At 45.3% G+C, this 17,017-nt stretch overlaps 1 protein-coding gene across 5 annotated transcripts in view; it reads left to right on the top strand.

Moving 5' to 3' along the window:
- Window positions 1-17,017, top strand: part of GFPT1 (glutamine--fructose-6-phosphate transaminase 1) — a 235,941-nt gene that overhangs the window by 195,881 nt on the left and 23,043 nt on the right. For all 5 annotated transcript variants that reach the window (XM_069618891.1, XM_069618893.1, XM_069618892.1 and 2 more), the window contains one exon: window positions 12,600-12,714. In XM_069618891.1, coding sequence (XP_069474992.1) covers window positions 12,600-12,714 — 115 coding nt within the window. The remainder of the gene's footprint in view (window positions 1-12,599; window positions 12,715-17,017) is intronic.

The raw sequence follows: 17,017 nt of genomic DNA, 5'->3' as shown, positions 1-17,017 counted from the left end.
TCGCAATACATTTGTCGACTTTGCTCTAGTTTCAGCTACTGCGGGTCATCTGCCTACCTATCGGAATGCATATGTCATCAGCAGTCCTCTTAATTCTCAGACATAGCTTGACAAATGCATGCAAATCTGACTTTTCTTGCATCATTAAACAACCGGACTACTTTTATTTTTTAATTGGTTTGCTCAGCATTGTGATGATTTACTATTGCCCACTTCTTCGGGTAAAGAATGCATAAGCGTATTCCCCAAATTTGTCAAGTTTTGTTACAGGCCACCTGAGATTCTTGTGAAACTGATCAAGCATTATTTTCGTTAGTCTTACTTGTGGAGGCTGTGTGACCTATGCCCTTCACACTGTATTAAACCCATTATCTGCATATGGAGGGAAAAGGCATTTAAAGGCAACCAAGTGCATATCACCTTTCCTGGAAGAAGGAATGCTCAGAAGCATGCACTGTAAAACATCTGGGTCAATTGCTGTGGAATGCGGATAAAAAAGGATGTTCTGGCACATGCCTCTGGGCTGCATGGAGTAGAAAGGCATAGGCGAGAGAGGTCATGGGATAGAAACCCCAAAAAATAGGAGTATACCCTTGCTTTTTATGTTCCACACATGAGGTCTCCGGAATGCTGTTATCCTAGTGCTCTTAAACAAACAAAAAATGATAAATCAGGCATCAGAAGAGTCCTTTGTAGAGACCAATTTAATTGATAACTACCTAGTGTAAAATATTGGTGAAAATATTAGCAACAAGTGCCATAAAGTCTGCCCTAGAGCTATAACCTGCACATCAATGCTGTTGAATGCTCAAAAGGTCCAGCAAACAGATCCCACATAGATGGTTACACATTGTATTAAGTGTATGAGATAAAGGAGCCTCTGGCCATAAGATTACCAGATGCTAAAGAAGCATTTTATTCTGTTGAATGGCCTTTTAGGTCCATCGTTTTGTAGACAATGGGCCTGGGTTCAGAATAAATTGCATGGTTAAGCCTCCTGTACATGTGTCTCAAAGCAAGAGTCGCAGTGAATGGCTAATTATCCTGACAATCTCTGCTGAATGGGGACTCGGCAAGAGTGCCCCTTGTTGCCTACATGTTCCTTGAGGTTTGACTACCTTGTAGGAGGACTGAGTGCAGACCTTGCCTGGAAGGGATTCTAGTTGCCATTGATAGGAGAAGTTAACACTGTATACAGATAACCTCCTCTGCTTCGAGTGGCTGGACATTCTCAGTTCTTTGAGTTTGAAATCAAAAACACTGATCCAAATCAATAATAGATGTGATAAGATACCGAAGAAATGACTGTTTAGAATTTAATGGAAGTCCTTTAAATACTTAGGGGTTCTAAGTGACTGAGGAGGAAAGAGGTTCTTGAGCTTAAATCTAGTGCCAATAGTGAACAACTTCTGCCTAGATGGGAAACATTGTGTACAAGATCAGGCAAACAACTGTAGCAAAGTTCCCTGCCTGTCCCTTGGGGTGATGCCTCGGGTTGCCAAAAGGGCCGACTGCCAGCACCCACAGTTATGAAGTTCAGTCGGGGTGGTTTGGAGAGAGGATCCATGGCCAGTCCCAAAATACCCATGAGGAAGCTGGGGCTTGACATAAACACTTTTATCGGGATGAACAGTGCTGGTGTAGATGGTAACCCCAAGGTCTCTTGTAGGGGTTTGCAATGTAGCAAAGCATCTCCAAGTCACTGTCACACCACTGATGTAGTCTGATCCCAAGGCATTACTAAAGACAGCGGGTTTGCTGGAGACTGAGAGCTGCCAAGTGCCGACTACAGGCACACACCGTGGCTAGGACGCATGCACAGTACTCCTATGATTTTCAAAATGTTGGGCAAGCCTTTTATAGGTTCTGTCCATGAGTCAAGGCGGCCTTGCACACAGTCCCATGTACATTACAGCAGTAACCACACCCCAGATCACCAATCATGACACAGACAATCATGAGGCCTAGGTGCACATGCTCCAAGGAAACCCGGCCCTAGGGGCAGAGAAAGAGGGCTATAAAAACCTGAGGGCAGATAAGGGACTTGGAGGTGGAGCAGGAGAGACTTTGGAGCCAGCTGGAGAGAGGCAAAGGGCAGGCGAGAGTGGAGGAAGGTGACATCTGAGGCTAAAAATTACCTGGATGTGGAGGAGAACAGAGAAGTGCGAGAGGAGGATGAAAATTCAGGAGTAGGTGGAGCAGAAACCCCAGCTGGAGAGATGAAGTTGTTTGGAATTTTGAGAGGAGAGAAAACAGATGAATGTGGAACTCGTCAGGAGGATAAGGGGGCAAGTTCTTGAAGAGGGTGGTTTCAGTGGAGAGCAAGCAAACATGGCCCTTGAAAGTGAGTGATATTGGAAGAAGGGAGAGAGGAATGGCACAACTAGACACCAAGGGGTAGGTGTAAGAGCATGTGGCAGAATGTCAAGGGGGCAAAGGAAAAGCTGTGTGAGGGGCAATCTCGGAGGACAATGAAAGGCCCCCCTAAGAATGACCAGGTGGCGAAATGTTGAGGAAGAAAGTGATAGACTTGTAAGCCAGAGGGTCAGGACCTCGGGACAGGGAGGTGCCGAGAGCTCAGAAAAGGAGACCCCCACAGTTGCTTGCATTGCATTGGAGTGGATCTGAGCCTTTCTGAGAAGTTTACTCAGATCTACATCATGCATGGAATCAGCTGGCAATGGACCCCAAGATTTGGAACACTGGGGAGAGTTATCCTACACCATACGTAAGGTGCGAAAGACAGGAGCAAGCCTAGGAAGATCAAAAGGGAAGCAAAGGGACCTCCAACAAGAGTGCCGTTTGAACCCCTGAATGATTGTTCTGATAAAATAGACCTTTTTGTTGCTTATGCACTGTAGTTTTCCTGTTTTCCTGTTTTGTTGCTTTAAGTTAAGATGCTTTTCATTAGAGATTGTCATGCTAATAAATCCCTTTTTAAACACAGCACCTTGTGTAGAATTCTTATGTGGTCCTCTGTTTTGTGACGCACCATAGAATGATTGTTTGTAAAATGATCATACTTCCAAGATGGCACTGTTAGGTCGACCAGAAGATGGGGGATGCCCATGGCATTCTTTATAGAGTTGAGGAGAGAGTGCAACCACTACTGTTGCTTGGTAGAAATCTTGGGGAGTCTGGAATCCCGGGCCCTCTATATGCCAACTTGGTTTGGGGGAACTGGGGCTGCTGCAAATATTGAAATACTACGGAGCGGCACAAATACTGCTGGTTCATGGCAGTTTATTACCTCCCCTCCACCCACCCTTCTATTGACACTAACTGTCCAGCCCAACTCTCCTGCATTCTGCCCTCGACTGCTCTACGTAATTTTGTCGATCTCCAAATACCGGTCTCATGTGCTCAATGTAAAACATGTTATCATTTCCTCCAGTCCCTGCACTGGTTTATGGTACTATTCTCACCATGTGATCACATGTTATGTCATTAAGTCCAATTATTTGCTTATGTAAATGCACCGTACACTAGGACTGCCTCTGATCTGTTATTTCCTGCTTTGTAAAGTGGGGTCTGGAAAAGGCAAACATTTGCCATAGAGAGCAGACCACAGTCCCAGCAGCAACAAACACCATAATATTTCAAGAAAGGCAGTCATGAAAATTAGATTATAGGGCATTTTTGCAATAGACTCATCTGTGGGTTGGTACTAAACTTCGTAAGCTATTGTAGCTGGGCCAGGGGTTTTGGGAGTTATGGGCATGGGATCCGACCCTGTGGGCATCCGCTGAAGGTGAGGAAGGATCAAGGCACATAGCACTCAGTACTTAAACATGAGCGCAGTTGAGGAGCATTGCCCCTTCTTTTTTAATCTTTTTCAGAGAATGGCACCTCGAATTCCTGCAAGTAAATAATGTTTGGCGGCTACAATTCATCCGTCCATTTTTGATTTTGATGTCTTGCAGCAGAGGTAGGAATCTGGCAAAATATGAAGATGCAGAGCCGAGCGAGGGTGTGGAGACGATTGGGTGGGGGTGGGGGCACCTTGAGTGACCTCGGGGACCCTGATTTGCGATCAGGATCAGTAGATGGCTCAGCTACACTGGAGCCTATTGGTGGGAAGCCTCAGATCCCGTTCGCCTGTCCAGATTCGAATATTTCACTCTGGGTCCTCAGGAAAGTGAAAACCCTGCAAGGAATCCTGCACTATGGCGTTAAGAAAGGGTAATAGGCTTGGTGACATTATGGATGGTAACAAGATCAACCCATTCCCTGTAATAACCGTTTACGCATTTTAAACATACACTTTGATGTCAGTTGCACAATTCAACAAATGTATATTAATATACAAAACTGGAAATGTATGTATTGTTATCCAGTAATGGATGCTTCATAGATTCACTTTCTTTGAATATTCCTCATCAGGCTGGGAATCCGTGGCAATCATTTAATTGCTGTGACAACAAAAAAAAGCATCACTTTGCTTAGCCTGTCCATTTTGTTTTAGACAATTTGCCCCTTAGCCAAAGAAGTGGGCGGGTCCTATTCCGATTCTAGCCTTATGTCTTTCTGGAGGGAGGCGTCAAATTATTCTCTTTCAGTATATGTTCACTGTCATTTTGAGAAATAAATGACATCTGAAAATGTAGTTAACAGATAGTCTTATCTTTTATATTTTGATGTTGTATTGGCCTTTGTAGTTACTTACTCCATTGATCGAGGTGCAGGGTCTCCCAACCAGGCGAGGTCATGTGTTCAGTTTTATCTTGAATCAGCGTTGTCTTCCTGAAACCTGGACCCAGGAATTACTTGGGTCTGTGTGTGCGCGTCCAGCCTCCAGGATCTGTTTAAGTATAGGGGTATCAACACCAGAACATTTGTGAAATGCTTGGACCCCTCCTGAAGCACTTGGAAGAAGGACTCGCCAAAGGAAGATAAAGGCTCTGCTCTTGCACTCCACAGTCAGATAGCAAAGTACTTCTGGAACTTATGCGCTCTAGACTCCAATCCGGGACCAGAGGGAACCACATTGGTACTCCCTTAACTTGACTCAGAGGGCATACTAAGGCACCCTCCTTCAGGACTTCTGGTCTCATTGGAATAGCACTTGCCAGCCACTTAACAGGCTTACCTTGTTTCTGCGACTGACTCCCCTGCAATGGGTAGTGTCTAAGACCTACAACTTCTGAGGCATATTCTTACCTGCATGGCAACTGTTGAGCTACCGCTTGCATTGCGTTGTCCACAAAGACTGCAATCTCTGCCAGGGAAGTAAACTGCACCAGTCCCCTGCACCTGTCTCCCTTTCTTCAGCCCAGCTCCATTGTTCAAGGTCCTTGTGCCCTTTTAATTCCTAGAACACACTGCACCTTCACAGCCAGAGTGCTATTTTGACAGCCTCTATGTGGTGGCGTGCTGCCACGCTTGGCAGTTGAATAACACATTGACCCATAGAGAAGCACTGGGCGCAAGCTAGGCACAGCCTCAACTCATGTTGAATGCCTACAGTTGACTAACTCCTTTTCACCAGAACTATAGACTTTCATTTTGGGGTCATCCTACAGGTTAACATTGGGTTTTGGCCAAGTTATAAACCCCCACAAAAACACACTGTGAAGTGCTTTCCTGAATGTTTAGTGCGTTCTATGGAAATCGCTACCCTGTGAGACACTATCCTAAAAATCGACGCACCTGTAACATACTGCATTGCTGTTTCTATTTTAATACATGCACCGTGTGTGAACATTCCCTTATTATTTGCTGTTATTAGCTATACCTTTACTCCACCCTCCTTCCCTCTTCAGAGCATAGCCTTGACTGGTATGCCATGATTACCCCTTGGAGAGTCGGGCTGCAACAAAGGTGGGCACTGATCTTCCTGAACCCGGCAAAGGAGGTCTAGAAAAGTCCTTCCACTATCTGTTTGCATGGCAAAACTCTCTGCTTGTCATTTTTTCCCAGTCTGAGCAGAGTGGCATCAATTTTACCAATCTTAATCTTCCTGAGTTTTTCCACCCAACAGAAATATTTGAAAACCCCTCGGAGCGGGGGGTAAACGTTCTACGAAAAAGACGAGGTCCTATCTAAATGTCACCTTGGCATCAAATTCTTAGACTCTAGTAGATGGCCACTGCAAGAAGGGAATTTTCCAGTCAAAACCTCAATCGTCTACAGCCATGTTATGAGTCTTCAAAGAAGTCTGACTTTGATTTGGGGATGTTGTTTCAGGTCTTCATCCCGGACATTCATCATCTAGGATCAGCAGAGGTGTGTCCTAAGGAAACTGGTTTCTACGCTTGCTCTGCCTCTATCCTCTGCAGCTTCACCTCCAAAATACCAGGGTACCCTCCAGAACCACTTGACAACATTTACATTTTTTACCAGATCTCAAAAGAGTAAGGGAGTTTACTTGTGCTACTTTCTAGTTATAAAAAAGGCTGGGGTGAGTGGGGCAGTCATTTTCAAACTCTTGTAATGGTACCATTGTCTCAGAATTATGAGCTGTTGGAGCATGGTGTCCTGATGGGATTTTACCTATTGGGATATCCTGCATGAATAGCACCACTTTCAAATTCTCTAGCAGTATATTTGCTTTGTGTTCACCTCCAATCCTCTGGGATGGCAGCACTTTGACAGCAAGACATCCACTTGTATTCTTACTTGGAGGATTAGCTGATTCCTGCCCCATCTACATGTTCGACTTTGGTGAGTTTTCAAATGGTGTGACGTGCCATAGTGGGTCGAGGATTCTCCGTAAACAAACTAGAACTGGTACTGATGCATAGGATCCAGATTATTGGGTTCGTTTTAGACCACAGAGAGGGGAATGCTTCATACTTGTGGACAGGATTTGTACTGTACAATGCTCCCTTCTGATGGGATATCCTTACCCTGCATTGTGGGATTGGAGCCAGGTAATACAGCGCACACACACAGCTCTGCCCCAGCACGAATCCTCTGGCTTTATCTTGCGGACATTTTCTCTGCTGTGATGGTCTCAACGCATGCTCCTCCCATCTCTCCTTTTTTCTTCATTTACTCCTTGCTGAGACCAGACCACTCTTGGCTGCTGTGTCTCATGTCACATGTTTTCATACATGTTGCCTCAAAATAGGTAGTTCTATAAAACATCTATCATAGATTTACATATGTTTAATGTAATCTGCCAACGTCAGGCGAGGACACTGCTGCTCACCTGACCTTGGGGATAGGGCGCTTGAAATGGATTATATAAAACATGTTTATATTCTGTTAAAGTGATCAGTTCAAGAGAACTAGAGTTACCGGTATGTAAACATTTTCTCCTGGCTCATTCAGTAAAATAGAAATGAGCTGAGACTTGGTCCTTCTTTCCCTCTGCGCTGCTGTCACAATGTGCTTGAGCGTCTTATAAGCAAGCATGACATGCTCCAGCTTTGGCTTGGAGGAGAGGGATGAGGTCAGTAAGCTCCCGGCCTTCTGCCAAAACCACACAGATTTTAACAGTTGTTCAGGGAATTGAATCATGGAAAGTTTGGAGAAAAAAAACAACCACTTTAAAAAAAAAATATCTCTCTGAGCTTTTTTTTAATTCCCTTCATTTTGCCAATGCTGCATACTTTTCCGAGAGTACAATATTGTATAATTCTCCCTCTTTGTCCCAGTCTGTTTCATTGCTTCCTCCAGCTTTTCTTTCCTTCCTCTTTCTTTCCATCTGTCTTTCTCTTCCAGCCTCTCTATCTTGTTTTCCTCCATACCCACTCTCTGCTACCCTTCCTTCGTTGCGTTGGTCGCCTCTGTAGCACTGCAAAGTTATCAATGTTGTTGCAGTTGACAATGAAAAGGTTTAGTGGCTGCAGGGAGGTGGACGGTGCTTCCATCTCCTATCTTCCTAAATGTAAATGGGCATGCAGCAGTAGGTCCAGGCTTTGGGTGGTAAAGGAAGGGTACATTGAAAGTGAACCCCTCCAGCATTAGATCACAGGCGTATAACCATACATATTATTTCATGAAACTGTAACATTTAGGAATACGTGTTACAAGTCTTTATCTAGTCTTCTGTAAAAGAAGGTGATAGTTAACTTGAGCATGAGTCCGAAAGACACCTAATTGTAATGGCCACCGACGCCGAGAGAGGAGTGAGAACCGAGAGCAAGGATTGAAGGAGCATTTAATAAAATTAGCCTTATTACTTAATGTAAATCCAACAAGGAATGCTTTTAGTAAGCACTGCCAATTAAATCTGTCTTCTCTTTAAAGGTGCCAGTCTAAAGAACCATAGATACTGGAATCCTTTTTTGATCTTAGGCATTGTTGATGCAGAGATCAAGTTATGTTGGGCACAGAGTCTAAGCTTTCTTGTCACAAATAGGAAATGTATTGTGCTCGTTTATGGCCAAACGCAATAACAAATTACAAATTGATTGTGACCCAAGACAGAATGTTCGTATGTAAAGGAGGAGCTGTTGAATTTGCACCGGAATTCTCGCCGGTGATGACATGGCCCAGTTCACGTACATTTCACCTCAATATGTTTCACTTCTCATAAATGGTAAGGACATGCCTACCAGTTAAACATTTACTGTTTTACAATCCTTACCTACTGCTCCTCTTATGCCTAGATTTCACCAGTCCAGGCAGTGGAGATCGTAGGGAAACAGAGGCTGAGGTTTTCTGACCCTAGATATGATCAGTGCTCAGATGGAGGTTTCCATGAATGCAAGAAAGTAGCCATCCTTTGCCAGCATGGGGTTTGGCATGGTTTCACATGCTCATGAATATTCCCCATCGTCAGGCTGGCAATCCTCAGTAAAAGAAAAAACAGTCACTTTCACTTCAAAACTGTATTTCTCCTCTAAACCAATCATGGTCCTCTGGGTCATACTGCCCTAATCAATGACAGTCCTCTCCCTAAGCTCCACCCCTGGTGCGCATGTTCAGATTTCTACTGCATGCTTCAGTGTTTATTGAATATATAGTTGGTGTGTTTATCTGACATCAGCAAGGGAAGGGCGAAAAGCGGAGTTAAGAGTCAAACCTGATGCAGTCAATGCATTTGCACAAATATCTACTGCTTAACCTGTTAATAAGGTATGCATGGGAGACAGGAACGAAATGTAAGGTCTTGTATGGGTGTAGCCTAATACAGTTAGTGCAATAGTGGGAGAGGCAAGTAACTCCAGTGAGTAAAAAGAACATTACATTTTCTGAGAATGGGGTCATTGCGTTTCTTTTTGCCACTTGACAGATATATCTCGTAATTGCTCCTTTACAACCCAGCAATAATTACTACAAATAATTTTTAGATTGTAAGTACACCATATTTGTCTGGAAATGTGGTGTTTGGCCCATTGGCTATGGCCCACCATAACCAGTCTTCTCACATAAACCCATTTGCATGATGCTTTAGTTGTCTACTGTTACCTACATATGTTTGATCCCACAGAAAGCACTCATGCAGAGGTCTCCTCTGACCCCCACATATGATTTTGTAATTATTTGTGGCTTATGTAGTACCTTCACCAAAGTGCTGAACCTAAAAGTATACTATACAATCCAAAGTTTAACAGTAAACATGAGCCGTACTAGGCAGAGAAAAGATGAAGAGCATTTTACTCCAAGTGGGAGTGAAAGGAGGGAAAGAGGCTAAGGACCTAATGTGAAATGAAAGTTAGTTCCAATGTTTTGGTACCAGAAGAGAAAAGGAACAAAAACGAGTATGAGCTCCCGGGGTTTAGTAACTTGTAAGAGAAACTGAGCCTGAGCAATCACATAGGTGAAATGAAATAAATAAAAGATGAAATATAGAGTAGCCAGGCCGTGGACACATTTAAAGACAATACAAAGAAAGTGGAATATTGGGAGAGAGCTGAAGGACATCCAGTGAAGAGAAGCTAGAACTGGAGAAACAGTCCCAAGGACACAGTAAGCAAATAGAGGAATTATAGATCGATCTTGGTGGATGTGGATAGGCTGGGAGCCCGAGCAGAAAGGCAGAGCAGAATTCAAGAAATAAATAACAGAGGCAATCAGTTTACTAGCATGAAATGAAAGAAGTTAACTAGCTTTTTTACACACCTGGAATAAATGGAAATGACAGGACCGAGCTGTGTTATAAATGTGTAAAGAAACATAAGAATCAAAGAGAATACCTAGATTGCATGCAGGAGTAGAAAGACGAAGCAAAGAGCAAGGAAAGAGAATATGGATTTGTAGTATTGGGTGACAAGGAGTAGAAGCAGTGGGGAAGACGAGAACCTTTGTTTGGAAGGATTAATATGAATGAAATGAGCAGACATACAGAATGAATAGCCTATCGACAAGAAGAAAATGTAGAATGAAGCGACTCAGAAAATGAGAAACCAATTTGAGAATAGTCTGTGTAGAAATGGTGGGATAGATTTCAAGAGTAGATAATAGCAGAACGAATAGTTGTGTAGAGAACCGAGCCTTGAAGGACCCTGGACCCCTGGAGGGGGAGCACAGACGATTGGCCAGGATCATGGCGAAGAGTAAGTACAATCTGAAAGATGGGAAAGAAAGCATTGCTGGACAGAACCAGATAAACCAAAAGGTTCAGAGAGAGGAGTAGAATAGTTGACCCCATCAAAAGCTGTAGATCAAGTAGACTGAGAAGAATGTTTTAACGTGTATAGTAAATGGAAACCTGGTGCAAGACTATCTCTGTGCAGTGATACTGAAGGAAACCAGGTTGATATATAGGTAAAGGGGAATGACCATTAAGATAGGAAGAGACTTTGGTATGAGCCATATGTTTGAGAACCTTTTAGATAACTGGAAGGAGGGAAAAGGGGCGGAATTTAGAAAGGGAAGAGGATCCAAAGATGGCATTTTGAGAATGGGAAGATAGTAGCATGTTTAAATTCATAAGGGGAAGGAAAAGTAGCAGTACAGAGGGAAGTCTTACCTAAAAGAGATAAATAAGAAAGTAAGAGAGGGTAATCCCTGGAGATAAAGAAAGGGGGTGGCGGTCAGGAGAGGCAATAGGGTAAACACGAGCCAGCTATCCATTTGGTCGGCTCAGGTGAGGATAATGCTGGACCCCCATGACAAAGGGAAGCTTTCTATACTCCATACTTCCATTCTAAATTTTATCCATCTGGAGAAATTCCTTTTTTAAATGAAATAAGCATTTACAATATCTCCAATATGCTTCACGAACAGTTTTAGACTGTCATGAGGTCCTTCCCAAACCATGTTCCACTAAAGAGCATGTGTTCATTTGAATACAAATTACAGGCCCATATCGTCTGGGCTCATTCCAAACCCATGCAATGTGTTTCTACTCCTTCAGGCCATGTTAGAATGTAGACCGACACTAGTTCAGGTGTGCATAACACACTCATATTTTTTGTTTTTCTTGGGGGAGTAATGCCTGTTAATCCTTTGGGTGCCTTTAGAGTGTTGTGTTTGATAAGGAGTACCTCTGGTGGTAATTACGATTTCCAGCTGGAGGCAATCTGAGGGTCAACTCTTAATCACACCATTGCCGTCTCCGTGTTGGTAACTGCAGCCTAGTAACTGGAATACAGCTGGTGATATTTCAGTAAATCTCCATCCATTGTTAAAAACTTTTCCTATCTTCATTAGATTGGAAATAGAGTGTGTTGTAGTGCATCGTTGTACTACAGTACATTCTTTATTAATACAGAAAAGGGTTAAAACATATTGGAGGTAGAGAGAAAGTTGGCATCAAAGATTCCCACTTGCTCCCCTTTCAAAGTTCCATTGGGGAAACTGATTGAATTGAAGGGAAGGGGCATGCTCTTTTCTCCTGTGAAGATGTTCCAAAGGCTTCTCACAATTTGTACCTCTATTTCTTGGGTGACGGTAATAATTGGAGGCGTTTCCTTGTAATCTGGCACTATTTCCTAAGTATACTGCAAGGGTAAATTATAAACCATCTTTGTAATGTGGTGGGCGTTAAAACAGGCGTTATTTGTGAAATAATGCCTGCCTTAGCTTTACCAACAAAGCTGTCATAAGCGTTAAACACCTGTTCTAAGGGCTGGAACGGGTGTTGACGGCCCGGCAGTCCGAGTTATAGGCTCGAGCAAAGCGAACGGTTGCTTGATGCCATTGGCACCCGTCCTAATGGTTGGGACGGGGTGAATTAAACATATTTTTGTTCCATTGTACCCAGAAGGAACAAACTATTGAAAGATGGCCGCCATGGAAAGGGAAGGCAGGGCTCCACAAAAAAGCCCCTCTTCTCTTTCCATGGCAGCCAAGTGCTGATGCTGAATTGAGGTACGTACGAGTTTAGGGAAGTGAAGGAAACAATATGGACTGAGGGCCGGGAGAAGATGGCGGTGGGGGGTGGGGGGAACCAGCCGTCGGGCAGCTTGGAACGCGGGCTGGGATCTCACCTGTTTCAGCCCACGTTCCTAGCCACCTGATTGGCTGATTTCCCCCCCCCCTTCAGGGTGCTAATGGCTTTCGTATGTAAAATACATCAGGACTTATATAGCAAACTGGTTGCATTTGGTTTGTCTTCTAAGTTTTTCAGTTGTTTTAATAGAATGTTTACAAATGTGCTCTTGTCAATAAAGGCATAATACATGTTGTGGTGATTTCCTCCACAGTACTGTGTGTGGTTTTCTTAAATCTTCTAATTCGACTTCTCTGATATCACTCTCTAGGCCTACACAAGCCAGCTGGTGTCCCTGGTGATGTTTGCCCTCATGATCTGTGACGATAGAATTTCCATGCAGGAGCGGCGTCGGCAGATCTTGCAGGGCCTGAAATCGCTTCCAGGTAAAAACGTGTTTACAGTTTCAAAGTTAATGATCTACTCCGAAGATCACCAGTTGCTCTTATGTTGTCTTCTATGTTAACAGATCTGAAGGTTGTAGCACTGGTGGGTGTTAAGACGGATTTCTGAACTCTGTCCTGGTGGCGCAGAAGTTCAGAAGGCCAACCTAATTACTTGGAACAGGGTAACCTCTGGACAAGCCAGACCAATCAAGGTAGCGATCGCGGCGGTCAAGACTAGGTCTCAAGAGGGGTGAGGGTGACTGAAAGCCCGCAATGAGCACACAAAGCAAGAGCGCTTACAAACTACTCCAAACAGGTGTTATATCAAAAATATAAACACATTTATTTTAAGGCCTTTAAAACAACGACCGTAGCGAGAAAATCACAATATCACAATATTAAACCAACACATACCATATCAACACAATATATATACAAATACAACAGTCGCTAGCGTTATAAGCACGAAATATGTAGTCCACCTGAAAGGGAAGGAAAACAGGCAGTGCGATAACGTTTTAGACTCAGTTCGCCTTCAGAGGCACCTAACTAGATGGAAGTCCGAGCCCTGCGAAGAGTGGAGCCTTGTGCTCAAAGTACCTGCCACGCCGGTGCCAACGGGCAAAAGGGGAAGCTCTTCGGAGGAAGTCAGGCAGTTCGGGTTAGTGCACAGCAGAAGGAGAACAGGTTCCGCAACTCAAGCGCAGCCTCCACAGCGGGCAGAAGCAGAGCGCGAGTACGGCCAAACGGGTGCTGTTTTTACACAGCAGGGAAAAGCAATGGGATACTGCAGGAGGGCGACCAGATCCTAGCTAAACTACTCACCGGTCCCCGAAGCAAGCAGACCCAGGCTTCTCCACGTTCGTTTCAGCAGCTGGCAGGTTCAGAAGAACAGGGAACGCCTCGTAGTCGTGTAGAGCAAAAAGACGTCCCAATCGACGAAACCAGCACAGTTTGTTGCCGCAGCAGGACAACGGAGCGGCCGTGTGTATTCGAGCCAAATGTACACTCCTCCCTTCAGACTTGGGAACGCCAAGTGTACGAAGCGTGGGAGAGTGACAAGGACTCGAAATACAACACAACCTGGCGGCGGTTACAGAGCAGGACTCCCTTGTAAGCTGGTCAGTCAACTGGATGGCCCAGAGACACTTCCGAAGGCTTACTTGGCAGGAGTTGATGAAGTCGCCGGGAATAGCTGTTCCTGCTATTCCAAAGGTCGAAGCACCAGTACAGGCCTTCTGGTTCGATCAAAGGAGGAAAAGGTTTCACAGGACGACAGCAGTGCAAAGGAGGATTCCTTCAGCGGGTCACCAGCGATTCCTCGGTCCAGCCTCTTGGTTGCAGGATACTTGGCTCCTGTATTCCTTCGTTCGTGAGAACTCAGGAGATCGACATGGTAGTGGTGTTTCCAGCTCCCTCTTATCCACGGTTCCCTTCGCGCCAAAACGGAGGGGAGCCAATGGGAGATCCGCTCATCAACACACATACCATACGCGGACCAATCACGGACCACGGTGGTCCCAGGCATTCACACCACCCTAGACTCTCTGGCACCCAGGATGTGTATTGGGACCAGACATCCCAGCCCACACCCTGGAGGCACACAAACGACATGTAGAAGCCCGCGAAAGCAACCACGTTTCGCGGGAAAGTACATGCCCAAATAAGGAAGGCCCCGGGTCGCTCGACCTGGGGAAGGTGACGGGAGCAAGACGGTCAGTGGACAAGACAAAGGAGCCTCGTGGTCTGGCCATTTTGGGAGCCAGGCCACCATTTTGGGTTCAGTGCGAAAAACGTGCTCAGAACGCCAAAAGGAGCTCAAAATAAACAAAACGATCGCTGCCACCATTCGAGTCCCTGAATGACTTGCACCGATCAAATACCATCCTAAAAGAGTATCTAGGGCCTGTAGAAGGCTAGAGACCCAAGAGAGCTGTAACTTAGCTTACAGTGCCCTCTTGTGTCATGTTGCACTAAAGCCGCAACATGATAAAAGAAACTACGGGAAACAGCGTTCCCCGGTACTGACTGTCTTAAGGGCATGTCAGTTTCCCCGTAAGAAAGGAGCGAAAGCCCAGAGAAGTGCGGCAGAAGGCTGTACTTCTCTGGCAAAGTCAAGAACAAGGTTAAAAACAATAGCAAAAAGTTTAGGGGTTGCCACATGGAAGGAAAATTACCTACAATTACGAAATCTTTCCTAACACTCGCCCCTCCCAGACTATGGACAGGGGGAACTAATCCACCCCTGGATGAGTCTCTTGTTCAGGTCGGTTAAACATTCTGGACAACCCATCAGCATTGCTATGTTGGACACCTGGCCTATGCTCAATAGTGAAGTCGAAGCCTTGTAGACTTATGGACCACCTAAGCAACTTTGGATTCTCCCCCTTCATGTTCATTAGCCACTTTAACGGCTTATGGTCAGTCTGCACAGTGAAGTGGGTCCCATAGAGGTAGGGCCTCAGCTTCCTTAGGGCCCACACAACAGAGAAACATTCTTTCTCTACCGTGGACCACCTGAGCTCTCTGTCCTTAAGCTGGCGACTAATAAAACCGATAGGGTGTTCCTTACCCTTCTCATCTACTTGTGATAGTACAGCTCCTATCCCAGTGTCAGAGGCATCCGTCTGCACGATAAAAGGTCTTTGATAATCAGGGGCCCTGAGCACAGGGGCCTGGCACAAGGAGTCTTTTAAGCCATTGAAGGACTTCTCACACTCGTCGGTCCAAGTTACCTTCTTGGGTTTCTTCGGAGTTGTGAGGGCAGTCAGAGGAGCAGCTATGGTGCCATAGTCTGCCACAAAATTGCGATAATACCCCGTGAGTCCTAAGAAGGCTCTCACTTGGGTTTGCGTAGTGGGGGTAGGCCAGTCTTGTACTGCTTGTACTTTACTGGGTAGAGGCTGTATCCTCCCTCCACCTACTTCATGTCCAAGGTAAACCACTGAGCCTTGTCCAATCTGGAATTTACTAGCCTTTATGGTCAAGTGGGCTTTCTGAAGAGCCTGGAGCACAATCCTGAGGTGTTTCACATGGTCTTCCCAGGTGGCACTGAAAACTGCTATATCGTCCAGATATGCAAGACAGAATTCGTCCAACCCATTCAACACATGATTCACAAGCCTCTGGAAAGTGGCAGGTGCATTCTTCAACCCGAACGGCATTACCCGGAATTGGTAAAGGCCGTCTGGAGTAGAAAATGCTGTCTTCTCCTTGGCATGTTCTGCTAAAGCTATTTGCCAATAGCCAGCAGTGAGGTCAAACGTGCTGAGGTACTTGGAGGCACCCAAAGTATCCACCAGCTCATCTGTTCGAGGCAAGGGGTGTGCATCTGTCTTGGTGACAGCATTCAGAGCCCTGTAATCCACGCAGAACCTCAATTCAGAAGTACCTGCCTTTGGAACCAACACCACAGGACTGGACCAAGGACTACTAGAGGGTTCAATCACCCCAAGGTCTAACATTTTGTTGACCTCGGTCTTAATATAAGACCGTACTTTATCTGACATCCTGTATCCCCTACTTTTGGTAGGTACACTGTCTCCTGTGTCAATGTTATGTTTGCACCAAGGTGTCAAACCAGGGGACTGTGAAAACAGGGGGGAAAACTGCCTAAGCAAACTTTTCACCTCAGCCTGCTGATCAGAAGTCGGGTGAGGGGCCACTCGGACACCCTCAACGGAGCTATCTGAAGGACCGCTCTGGAACAGGTCGGGGAGAGGTTCAGACTCCTCTTCCTCAACGTCTGACGCCAGTAGCAGTGCTGCGATTTCGACACTTGGGACGAAAGCCTTCAGCCAATTCACGTGAAACACTTTTGGAGCCTGTCCAGGCCTTCCAAGGTCCACTAAATAGTTCACCTCACCCAGGGGCTCCACCACTGTGTAAGGGCCTGACCATTTGTCCTGTAAAGCGCGAGGCCTTATTGGATTCATGATCAGGACTTGCTGACCAGGTGTAAAGTTGATGAGGGAAGCTTTCTGGTCGTACCAATGTTTCACCAGCGCTTGCCCTGCCTTCAATTTATCACTAGCCAAGCCCATCAGAAGTACCATCCGTTTTCTGAGCCCTAGCACATAATCAACTACATTGGTAGTAACAGGGGGAGTGGGCATCTCCCATCCCTCTTTGACGATGGCTAAGGGTCCCCGTACGGGATGACCGAACAGAAGTTCGAAGGGGCTGAAGCCAACACCCTCCTGTGGTACCTCTCGGTAGGCAAACAGTAAGCATGGTAAAAGAAGATCCCATTTTCTTCTCTGAGGCTCCTCCAGAGCCCCAATCATGCTCTTTAACGTTCTGT

This window comes from Ambystoma mexicanum, chromosome 10 (assembly GCF_040938575.1).
Source record: "Ambystoma mexicanum isolate Mex_15411 chromosome 10, UKY_AmexF1_1, whole genome shotgun sequence".
Lineage (NCBI taxonomy): Eukaryota > Metazoa > Chordata > Amphibia > Caudata > Ambystomatidae > Ambystoma > Ambystoma mexicanum.
This window is presented reverse-complemented; position numbering and strand designations above follow the sequence as displayed.